Here is a 12438-nt window from a genome sequence, read left to right as displayed (position 1 = left end):
GTGGTCTGATGATATCTGGCCCTGTGCTGCTTCTGTTGCTTTGGGTTACAGGGTGCAGACTGCTGTCACCCTCCATGCTCAGCTCCGGTTCAAGGCTCTCCCCCTGCCCCTGGGGCAGGGTGGACCCTGGGGAGGCAACTAGAGCTGGATTTGCTGTCTCAGGTCCCCAGTGGTTCCCTATCCCTGTGGGGCTGCTCTGGGATGCAGGGGAGGGAACTGACCTTTCTGGACAGGACAGTCCCTGGCAAGCCTGTGTCCTACTTCCTTGTGGCTGTTAACTCTTGCTCCCTGAGGTGAGCAGCCCCATCGGTGGTGGTGGTGGGCTCAGTGGCCCCTTTTCTGGGCTGCACCACTGCCTACGGTCTTACAGTGGGTAGGTGGATGCGTTGCCACCCTGGCCCTGTAATCGCATCTCCCAGATGACCCCCAGCTGGCACATCGTGCCTCTGGCACTCACACTCCTTCCCCTCATGCTGGGAAGCCTGAGCCTCCAAGCCCCATCTCTAGGCTCGAGGGCACTGCTCGGTGGATCTGTCACCTCTTGGGAACTAGGAATTCAGAGATCTAGTGTCTACCCCACCCATCAGAGTGGGGGCAGGGGGTTGCTTCCCTTCCCCAGTGCTGAACTCCCAGGAGGCTCCCTCCATGCTTGTCCCCCATATAAAGAGCTGGAGAGAGAGGGTGCTTCTCGTAAGTCCTGAGGGATGGTGGTGGAGGACACAGTTGGTTGTCCTTCCAACTTTGTACATGGAATACTCAGCACCGTTCATGTCCTCTGAGGGCACTCCTGGGAGAGTCCTCTCCTCCCCTACAGCACCATGCTACACAGGTGGAGGTGAGATGGGACCGGAAGGTAGCCAGGGTGTTGAGCCAGGCTGCATGCACGAAGCTGTCTAGAAGAGTTAACTGCAGTCTTAGCTGACCCCTGAACACCACCCTGCTTCGGGTTAGCCTCCGCTGTGTCCATCTCCCCAAGGACACAGGGCTTTTCAAGGTCAGGAATTGTGTCTGATGCATCCACCTCTGCCCTCCCCAGCATTTACCAAAGGATTTCCTACCTTCACTAGGCCTTCAATTATTGAGTGGACTTCGCCAAAGGGGCTCTGTTGGACAACTTGTCTCAGAAACATTTTATGCAGAATGAAGGTGATTTTCCATTGTCTTTTTTTTTTTTTTTTAAATTTAACATATATGTGTTTGGTGGCAGGTGTTAAAGGAGAAAAAGGATCCTGGGGTCTTCCTGGCTCCAAAGGAGAAAAAGGCGACCAGGGGGCCCAGGGACCACCAGGTATTGCAACTATTGTTCTGGATCTTGCCTTTGATTTTTGTTCCTGAGAAATCCAACTGAGCCGGAAAGAGAAATTATATTACCACCCTGACTACAAGCTCCATGGAGTTCTAGAGAGACCCAGTCATGGGTGACGCATACCCAACATGGAACATTGCCAAGAGAGACCAGAAGGTCCAATCTATTCATGCTTCCTGTGCAAAATGAGGCCCAAAGAGGGCTAGGGTCATGCCCAGTGTCCCACAGTGTCTGGGTTGTGGGGCCCAGTCGAGGACTCATTTCTGCCTCCAAGACCCTTACCCACTCCATCAGCTAAACCAATGTGAGGTCACTTTGGCTGGGGCATGATGATGGTTGCCAAATTGGAGACTTCTGAAAGAGAGAGAGAGAGAGAGAGAGAGAGAGAGAGAGAGAGCGCACACTAGCAGGGGGAGGGGCAGAGAGTGAGGGAAAGAGAATCCTCAAGCAGACACCCCACTGAGCATGGAGCCCAACATGGAGCTTGATCTCATGACCCTGAGATCATGACCTGAACTGAAATCAAGAGCCGGACACCCAACTGACTGAGCCACCCAGGCACCTCTGGAAATTTTCATTTTTAAATTTCTGAGGTTATGGTTATGAATTTTACACAGCATTTCTTTTTCAGGCCCTCCAGTGGATCCAACTTACCTGAGACACTTTCTAAACAGCTTGAAGGTGAGTTTTTCTCTACCAAACATTTGGCCTCTGTTTTCAAGTGCTTGGGCTTTTATCAGGGACCGGTTCTTCTTACTCTCACTGAATGTTCTCTGCTTGCAGGGGGAGAATGGAGACAGGGGGATCAAAGGAGAAAAAGGAGACTCTCACGGTGATTTCTTGGTGTCAGGGCCTCCAGGCCTGCCGGGAAGTCCTGGCTTGGTTGTGAGTAGTAACTTCTCGCCATCTGCCTCCGTAAATCACAGCCTTCCCTGAAGCTCCCCAGGGGAACTAGGCAGCTGGAGAGTCAAGGGTCTGTCACTGTACCATAAGCTGGAGGCAGGACTTGGTCATTGGTCTCTCTCCCTCATTTTTATTTACTGATGGGGAGGTTGGCTGAGGCCCACGGAAGAAAGGGAGCTGCCCTGGCCATGTGCATTCAGTAACTTTCAAGCCACTAACCACACTGCCTTATTCATGTCAGTGGTGGAAAATTCTCTCAACCCAAGGAGTTACTGATAGTGAACATATCAGATAATGAAGACAGAATGGAAGGCGAGGGAGATATTTTTAGAAGAACTGTTTGATTCTTCTGAAATTTCATCAAAGAAGGAGCCCCTAGATAGACTTAGTCTTCTTAAGATGCCAAGTTTCTCCAGCTCACAAGAGAGAAATTCAGAGAAATTCACAAGAGAGAAATTATGACCAGATCATGAGCCTTAGGAACCATAAGCAACTTCTGGTGCCAGAGCTCACCATGAAGGTAGACCCAGCAAAGCCAGGAGACCAAGCTTCTACTTCCACCTCTGCTGCTAATTGGGTTTGACACTTGGAACAAGCCCTGTCTCCTCTCCATGCCTGAGATTTTTAATCTGTTAAATGTGAAGTCCGGGCCCTTCTGACTCCAGGGCTCTCTGGAGTTGGATGCAGTGACGCTGAGCATAACGACTGGGTGTGAGGTCCTATACCACCTGAGCTGTGCCCAGCATGGAGATAATGATAGCCGTAGCTGGTAGTTACTGACTTTTTTTTACAAACACCCTTATACAAAGAAGAGCTTGGACTTCTAGAGGTCAGTTCTGTGTTCTCTGTTCTGTTACTGTGCTCTTGCCTTGACAGGGCCAGAAGGGGGAGACTGTCGTCGGGCCCCAGGGACCCCCGGGTGCTCCTGGCCTGCCTGGGCCTCCTGGCTTTGGAAGACCTGGTTCCCCTGGGCCACCGGGACCCCCAGGGCCCCCAGGACCACCAGCTATCCTTGGTGCAGGTCAGTACTGGGCATGGTGGTCATTTGTGCTCTCCCTGCTGCTGTGCTCAGGGTCAGGCACCACATCTGAGTGGCATGTCAGCGCCACATTATATGACTGAGAGCTATTTCCTGGATGGAGCTTTCTTTCTTTTCTTTTTTTTTTTTACATTGAGATATAATTCATGTGCCATAAAACCCACCCATTCAAAGTGTATAGTTCAGTGGTTTTTAATATATTCACAAGGTCATGCAGCCATCTCCTCTAATTCCAGAACATTTTCATTGCCCCAGAAAGACACCCTGCACCAATGAGCGGTTGTTCTTTTGCTCTCCCCACCCCAGACCCGGGCATGGGAAGATTTACTTTCTATCCCTCTGGCTTTACCTACTCTGGACCTATCCCATCAGTGGAGTCCTACCATATGTGGCCTTTTGTGTCTGGCTTGTTCTGCTCAGCATGGTGTGTCGTGGGTTCATCTGAGTTTAGTGCGTGTCAGCCCTTCCCCACCCTCGTTCCAGCTGAGTGATAGTCCATTGTGTGTGCATGTTAGCTTCCAGCCGATGGACATCTGGGTTGTTTCCACTTCTTGACTGTTGGGAATTGTGCTGCCATGAACATCCGTATACAGGTTTTCGTATGGACATGTTTTCAGGTGTCCTGGGTGTACTCCTAGGCATGGCATCGCCAGGTGGCAGGGACACGTGTTCACTCTGCTTCACTTTTTGAGGACCTGTTAACCTTGCTTTCCAAAGTGGCTACACCATTTTCGCTCTGGTGTCTGCTCACTTTCACCCACACTTGTTATCCTACCTGTTTTATTCCACCCATCACCCATTCCCATGAGGTGGTATCTCGTGGTGGTTGTCATGTGCCTTTCCCTCAAGTCTAATGGTGTGGAACATCTTTCATGCGTAGGTGGGAACTTCTTGGCTGCTTTGTCAATGACTGGCCCTGAGGGGACTTGAGGACCAGCATTGATTCTAACTCCCTATAAAAATCTCCCTGCCGATAGCTGCCTCATTCCCTCAAATAAAAAAAAAAAAAAAAGGATGAAGTAGAAGAAAATCTCCATTTGTTGGACATTTAACCAAGTGCCAAGCACTCCACTAGTCACTTCCTATATCATTTCATGGAATTCTCACAAAGCTCTTCAAAGAAAGAATTGGCATCTCCATTTTACAGCTGAGAAAAGTGAAACCCATAGATGTTTCTGAGGTCACATGCCTAATTAGGGGCTCAGATGGGATGTGGACCCAGATCGGTGTAGTTCCGAGGCCTGTGTTCTTTTATTTGGGCCCATAGTGCAAAAGCAGCAATCGTAGCATGAATGTGTCACTTTGGTTGCTCACACTGACACAAGCCACGTGTGGCGGAAGCCCGCCCGGGAAGGGACCCATCTAGGGCATCAGAGAGAACTTTACACAGGACGTGACTTCAGGACTGGGCCTTTCACTTAATCTTGCATTTTTTTGGCTGCAAGTGATGGAAATGTAACTCAAACTGTCTTAAGCAAAAGGGAAGTTTATTGGATGTGAAAAAGGAAGTGAATGATTATTTGTGGGAGAGGGCGGCATGCAGCAGGACCTCAGGCACAGCCAGAACCAGAAACGAGAATTCTTTGGCCATCTCTTGTGTCAGCTCCTCTCTGTAGCTAGCTTCACGTTTCACTACCACAGACCACATCCTCTGCACGGTGGGAAACATGGTTACTGACAACTCAGAGTTTCCATAGTCAGCTAGAAATCTTGGCCTTCTTTCTCAGTTTTAGTTTGAAAGGTCCTGGGGTGGAGAAGTCCTAGGGAAGAATTCTGATTAACCTGTCCTGGTCCAGATGCCCAACCTTGGGCCGGTCACCTGTGGCCAGAAGGTGGGATTGCATGAGAACATGACGGGGCCTTCTGAATCCAAATGGTTGTAGAGGGGAAGGGGAAGATTTCAAGAGAAGGTGAGGATACTGGTCCTACAGAGAAAGAAGGTACTAGGCAGATAAAACCTAGGTGCCAACACAACCTTGAGGGATGAGCAGGAGTTGCAGGAGGAGGAAGGACGTTACAAGATGCAGAGAATCTGTCTTTCATAGCAGCTCTACATGAGATGCTGCCCAGGGCTCCTTGCTCCACTAAGGACTGCCCCTCGCCTAATGCACAGCAAGGCACACTTTACAAAATGCTCTTAATCAATTATCCCATTTAATCTTCACAGTGACCCTGGGAGGGAGAGGAAATGGATATTACTGTAAAACTCATTTCATGGATGAAGACACTGAGGCTCAGAGAGGTTAGGAGACTTGCTCAAGGTCACAAATACTAGTAGGAGGCATGGCTGAGGCCCAGATCCAGGTCCTCCGACCCTCCCCTCACCACATATGCACCACCTATGTAATGCTGTCCAAGTCCTAGGTCACAACTGCAGACTTCCTCGCAACAACCTGAAAAATCTCATATAATAATTTTACTGGGACTTGTAAAAACCTTCTGAACTGCCATGAGCTTTGCAGATTCGGGGGGTGGGATGGGGGTTAGAGAGGCAGAAGAGGAGCATGGGTATGGGCATTTTTCTAGGGAAGAGGGCAGTGACTCCTCAAACACTACAAACCTCGGGTTGGACGCTAGGCCGTGTGCAAAGCATATCCCTAGTTTCTATCCTTTCTCTGTTCTCGCCACAGCCCAGTGAAGAGGAAAGGCTGGTTTACATCTCACAGGTGAGGAAGCAGGGGTTCAGAGAGCTTGTTGCTTCCCCAGGATCACACAGCTGAGAAACAACAGCTCGGGAGCCTCAGTCTGTGTCTCCTGGCCCCAAGGCCAAGGCTCCTCCTGTTGCTGCTGCTGCACTGCCCTGCCCCACTTCTGCAGCCTGCCACTTCCCTTCCTCTTTCTGAGGCTGCCTCATCTGTTCAGTAGTTCCCTGCATGTCTAGTCTCTGGGCTGACGTAACTTGCCCAAGTCATGACATTTCTGGAAATCCCAATTGTACTGACCCTTACAGACAACAGAAACAACAGGAACTTATTCACTTAGGAAGCTAGAAAGTCCTGGTGTGGCTTCATCCAGGGCTATGGTCAAGAATCGCAGCTCTTTCCCAAGCCCATCAATGTGGCTGAGTCCCAGGCCAGGCTCATGGTCCCCAAGGTACAGATGCCAGGTGCCGTGCCCGGCATCGCTCTGAATGGGGCTGCAAACGCTCCCCAAGGTGACCAGCTGACATCTGAGGCGTTGCATGGAGAATATGCCTTTTTGTAACTTCTCTCTTCTGCTTTGTTTTAGCTGTGGCCCTTCCGGGTCCACCCGGTCCTCCAGGACAGCCAGGGCTTCCCGGATCCAGAAACCTGGTGAGTATTATTATCCATGTGTCTTCATCCTTCTGCTCCTAATGGGTTTACTTAGAACGTCAACTCTAGTGCGTAGGGGCTGGCACACCTTTTATGTAAGAATTAGGCCTCCCTGGCAATAGAACTGGTACAGTTTCACATACAGAGGCTACTTAGGATCTCTTTAGGTGGCTTATCAAGTAAAAAGACAGAATGCAAAATCACGTATGACTTCGGTTCCATCCTTCTAATCCTTAATTGACTAAACTATAACAAGAGCCAATTAGATGACATCTAGAAACATAAGCACAAGAGTGTAAACGGTATCGTGGCAGGCCCTGTCTGGGTCAGACTTACCCTGGGTCGTTCCGCCTTGTCTCTCCTGCCAGGGGATATCTCTCGCACATTGGTCGCCCTGCACAGCGTTGGTCCAGGGTGTAGCACTCAGAGATTATTATGATGCTCAGGAAGAGAGACAGACAACCTCACAAGGATGTCAGGAGTCCTGGGAATGCGCCAGGATCTTGGCTGGAGTTGGAAAATTTGGCTGCCTGAGGAAAAATCCATCCAGCAGCTGATGGAATTTTGATATCTGGTGCCTTTGGGGGCTTTCTAAGCCATTTTGATGCACAATCTCATTATTTTCCAGGCTAGGTGAAAATTAATGTTTTATGACCTTTCTCTGTTGAGATGAAAAATAAAAGCTCTCTTGGCCAATATTTCTTGGACACGTGATGCTTGTCAATAGACATTTGTAGCTTTTGTATCTGCTCCCAGATTTGCCAAGATGGATGGCAAATCTTTGGCCATTTTCTAGACCAAGGGATATACAGACCCCTACTGTCTCTCCTGTAATTTAATATTACAACTAACCAGCAGGGCCAAAACAATTCAAACCCTACTTGGAATTCCTCACTAGCTTGCATTTCTTATTCCAAATGAGAACAAAACTGAAACTCTTTATGGAGTAGCAGGAGCTAAATACATTTAACAACATCAGTGCCCCTGGGCAGCTCATGCAAATCCAAGTGGCAAAAGGTACTCACGATTTTGTTATTATCAGGACTGAAGAAAGACAACTCTCTTTACACTTTTTAAACATCTCTGCTCATGGAATATCATGGTCCAGTTTTCATTTATTTATTACAGTATAGATCTGTGGTCCAAGCTAATTTGTGTTTTTGTGTCTTCACAAAGAATGTCCTTTGGCTGTTAATGAAGTTCCATGTCTCTCTAGGGCACAGAGAGCCTTTTTGCTGGCTTTCAGGAGATGGCTCCTGTTTGGGTTCTCAAAGGCTGGTTTTTCGAATTGTGCCACTGCTCTAACGATAAAACTGCACTGTTTGGACTGGAAATTTTTCCTACAGGTTACGGCATTTAGCAGCATGGATGACATGTTGCAGAAAGCACACTTAGTTATTGAAGGGACGTTCATCTACCTGAGGGACAGCACTGAGTTCTTCATTCGGGTCCGAGATGGTTGGAAGAAATTACAGGTAATTCGAAACTTCTTTTAACAGACTGCTTCCACATACCCTCTAAAAAATCATATTCGACCCCTGGAAATGCCATTTTTCTGTTTGAGGGTAGGCTAATGATTTCTAGTTGAGGTTTCATTTTCAATGTACTGTTTTCTTCCAGCTGGGAGAGCTGATCCCCATTCCGGCTGACAGCCCACCGCCCCCCGCCTTCTCCAGCAATGTGAGTAGCTGCCCAGCCCTACTTCTCACTCCTTCACTCATCGGCATCCACTAAGTCTCCCCCTTGGTGTCCAGAACCAAGCTCTCCAGCCTCTGGCCAGCCAGCTCTGCATGGTTTAGTATCTGGCGGGAGGCCAGAAGTTACCAAGTGCCAACAGAATGTTCTCACAGTAGAGCAGTGGATGAACTGGACCCGGAGGCCAGAGACCTGCTGTTTGCATGTCATAGCTGAATCCTCTTGGGCAACAGGCTTTCTCCCTCTCTTGGCCTCAGTTTATTCCCTGTGAAGTCACGGTTGGCATAGGCAATCTAGAAGAGCCCTTCACGTTTTGCACTCTGAGACTCCTTGGCCTGATAAGAACGTTGGCGACTTCCATTGTCCATATTTTGGCCCTATAGCAATGCTTTGAGGCAGGTCTTGCCATCCCCACTTTGCAGTTCAAGAAACTGAGACTCTGAGTTGCTGACTGCTCTACGAAGTGAAGAGTTGGCTCTAAAATATGGGTCTTCTGGTTCCTTGGTTCAGTGCTCTCTGTAAAAGATTTGAGAATATCCCCTCCCTTTCTGAAGATCATTTCTTCACAGCGGGGGGCCGGGAGGGAGGGGGGACATGAGACTCTTGGCAGTTCAGAGTGGCCTGAAGACAACAGCAGACTATTTAAAGTATTTATTCACGAAACATCACACTTGCACCTCAGTGTATTCTGGAGAACAGATTGGATGCTTATTCAGGACCATTTGTTTTCCTCTTTTACATAACAGCCACATCAGCTTCCACCTCCACGGATGCCCCTTTCAAGCATCAGTTACGAGAGGCCTGCGGTAAGTACAGTTCATGCATTTTTCCTGCAAATGCTGCATATGTATCTATTGAGTGCCTGCCCCATGCTTGGTGCATTGTCCCTGCCTTCAAGAGGCATAGAGACTAGCAAGAAGGGCCAACAAAAAAATAGGTAGGTGGGCACCTGGGTGGCTCAGCAGTTGAGGGTCTGCCTTGGGCTCAGGTCATGTTCCCAGGGTCCTGGGTTTGAGTCCCGCATCTCCCTCGGCCTGTGTCTCTGCCTCTCTCTGTGTGTCTCTCATGAATAAATAAATAAATAGAATCTTTAAAAAAAATAGGTAGTTACAGTAGTGTGGTGAGTCATCGGGGTGAGGCAAACAGGGTGCCAGGGTGTGAGGAACGTCCAAGAATTCAGTCCTTTTTAGAGGAGGTAACCTCTGAGCTAAGACCTGCAGGAGAGCCGAGAGCAGGGCGGAGCCAGGTGGGAGGGAGAGAGGGCATTGAGGCCAAGAGGATTTGGAGCAGAGGGAGGCGCGGGGGAAGCACTGGGCATTTGTGTAACTGCGAGGACTTCGTCTGGCTGGAGGGGCGGGGGCTCATCATCAAGGGCTGGTAAGCCAATTCTAAGGACTTGCGCCTGTTCCATTGGACAGTGGGGAGCTACTGAAGGAGACTGGCATTTTGGAAATTACCATGGTTAGAGTGTACAAATGGATTGGAGGGGACAGGACCAGGGGCCCAAAGACAGGTGGCTGTTGTAGTCTTTGAACTAGGATCATGGCCCTGAACACGTAGAAAAAATAAGACTGGAGAAAAAAAGCAGGAGTGACAGATTTGGTCACTGGTATGAATATGGGGCAGCGAGGACGAAGGAGATCAGGAATGATGCCCAAGTTTCTGCTTGGATAATTGAGTGGCTCTAGTTTCTTTCCCAAGGATCATTTTGTTGTTTTTTTTTTTTTTTTTTTTTTTTATTTATGATAGTCACAGAGAGAGAAAGAGAGAGAGGCAGAGACATAGGCAGAGGGAGAAGCAGGCTCCATGCACCGGGAGCCTGATGTGGGATTCGATCCCGGGTCTCCAGGATCGCGCCCTGGGCCAAAGGCAGGCGCCAAACCGCTGCGCCACCCAGGGATCCCCCAAGGATCATTTTGTTGCCAGAATTAAAACTCTGACTCTTTCCCTTCTAGCTTAAGGGAAGATTTTATGCGGCTAATTGCAGGAGCCTTCGGACATTCAATGGCAGGAAGTACCACTGGGCCTGTGGACTCTTGTCTCTGCTATTAAGCCTGCTCAGTAGCTTTACAGACTAGCTTCTGGAAGCCTCTTTCCTCCTGCCTCCTTTCCACCCCCATCCCAACACACAGACACAGGTCACGGCTGCAAAGCTCACATGCTGCTTTGCATTGCCATGGCACTGATCTTGACATCAACACCATGTGGTCTTACAGCTGCAGAGCCCAGTACTCCTGACTCAGTTCAGGGTCTGGGGAGAGGTCGCCTACCTGGGTCATGTTGGACTCATTGCCCACTCCCAGCCAAATCAAACGTAGCCAAGAGATTGAGATTGAATGGCCTAAAGGAAAGTCATGTGGGCATTTTCAAAAAACGAGGCATGGGCTCGGCAGATGTCAGAAATGTGTTTCCCGTGGTGCTGCCACTCATCAGGCAGGATCTGATCCAGGACACTGTGAGTCTGAGGTACCTGTAGGATACATGAGTGGAGGCCGCCCAGAGGGTGTGGGATTGAGGGTCTGGTCTGGAGATACAGACCTGGGAGTCTTCCTCCCAGCCATGGCATGGGTGAGGGGGCGGGTGGTAGGATTCCCAAAAGAAAGTCTGCACACTGAGAAGAGATTGGAGGGCGAGGAGCAAAAACAAAAAGGAACTGATGGAAGAAACATGAGAACAAATAGAAGCCATAGCCAGAGAGGGAGAAAGAATGCCAAACAAGGTAGAAGCCAACAATGTCAGATGCTGCCAAGAGGGCCATCAAAAAACCAAAATGGTGTCCTCCAAATTTAGAAGCCAGAGAAGAGCATTTCTGGGGCATGGAGGGATGCCAATGAGATTCCAGTTGCTTGAGGTGAGATGAGGAAAGAGAGAGGAGATAACCCTTCCAAAAGCTCAGCCATGAAGGGGAGAGGTTAGGGCAGCCACTGAAGGATTTTTAAAATAGTATTTTATAAATTCTAAAGTCATATGTATTTTGTAGAAAGTTTGGATAATCAATACAAAGAATGGGGAAGGAAGCAGTAAATCACCTATACCTTTACCGAAACTACAGCCATCTCCCCAAATCACGCATTTAACAAGTTGATTGTTGAAACATTATTCATAAAATATGTTCATAAAAATGATAGCATATTCATTATGAAAAATGTTCCAGCCCTTAGAGAAATACAGACCTGAGAGCACAAAAGCCCCCCATCCCACCATTCAGAAACCACCATCATTCCAGGTAGTTCTCTATTTATGTATCTCTATGTAAAGAAGGAGACGTGGAGATGGGTGGGATCGGAGGCATGGCAGGGAAGCCCTGCATGTACCTCTTGCGCCTTTCCTAGGTGTCCCCTGGTGTAGGGATGCCATCCTCTTGTGACAGCCCTTGGGTGTAGCCACCAGAAACATGCTGGTCAGAGGGTGATGAGACCCTAGGGCCTCTTCCCTCAGGTGCTAGTCTGCAGATACATGGGAGGGAGGACGACAGAGTTTGTGTGTGGGGCTGGAAGTCCAGTGGGCTGAAAGTGGTCATGGTGAGTGAGCAGTGTGCTGCAGCCCCCACCCCATCCTAAGGGCTGCTGCTGGGAGGGCCGCAGGGGAAGCCTTGTCTCAGTTGGGGGATAGGGGGCTTGACTTGGACTTCTATCTAGCACGGTGATACAAGCAGAACAGAAATGAATAAAAATCATAAATTAGGAGATATTGCATGCTTGGAGTCTCTTCTCTTCAAAATGGGGAAGGAAACGGTGGTGAAATGGAGAAGAACGTCCAGAGAAGTGCAGGGACTGCGTGGGGCAGTCTAGATGTTGTAGTTCATAGTGAGCTGTGCCCAATTGGCTGGACACTTGATGAGCGGAAGAAGGCCAATATGGCGACACTTGGTGTTGGGCCATATAGAAGCTTGGTGCTGGGGACATTCAGGCCTGAGAGGCAGTGCAGAAATGGGGAGAGAAGCACTGAGCACCTCCTGCCTCACTACACAAGGCTCATTTCACGTCTTTTGGTGTAAGATATTTTGAAATAGTTTTTTTTTTTTTTTCCTGGAGACTTAAGGCCCAGGGTCTGGCACCAGCCCTCCCCAGCTCTGTGCTGATGAGAGCAAAGTCACTCCTGAGGTGACATCGAGGAGGGAGAGAACTACTCTTGGACATATGCTACAGAATGTACTCTAGAGGGCACAGCACGAAGGCTGGGAGAGAGGGATGGGTTTTGGG

At 49.1% G+C, this 12438-nt stretch overlaps 1 protein-coding gene across 1 annotated transcript in view; it reads left to right on the top strand.

Annotated features, from left to right (window-relative positions):
- Window positions 1–12438, top strand: part of COL15A1 (collagen type XV alpha 1 chain) — a 104958-nt gene that overhangs the window by 87872 nt on the left and 4648 nt on the right. Inside the window, exons 31-38 of the mRNA XM_041764471.1 lie at window positions 1208–1288; window positions 1938–1987; window positions 2090–2191; window positions 3086–3230; window positions 6477–6541; window positions 7888–8016; window positions 8162–8221; window positions 8983–9042. Coding sequence (XP_041620405.1) covers window positions 1208–1288; window positions 1938–1987; window positions 2090–2191; window positions 3086–3230; window positions 6477–6541; window positions 7888–8016; window positions 8162–8221; window positions 8983–9042 — 692 coding nt within the window. The remainder of the gene's footprint in view (window positions 1–1207; window positions 1289–1937; window positions 1988–2089; window positions 2192–3085; window positions 3231–6476; window positions 6542–7887; window positions 8017–8161; window positions 8222–8982; window positions 9043–12438) is intronic.

This window comes from Vulpes lagopus, chromosome 7 (genome assembly GCF_018345385.1).
Source record: "Vulpes lagopus strain Blue_001 chromosome 7, ASM1834538v1, whole genome shotgun sequence".
Taxonomy (NCBI): Eukaryota; Metazoa; Chordata; class Mammalia; order Carnivora; family Canidae; genus Vulpes; species Vulpes lagopus.
The sequence above is the reverse complement of the archived record's forward strand: the minus strand, read 5'-3'. Positions and strand labels throughout refer to the sequence as shown.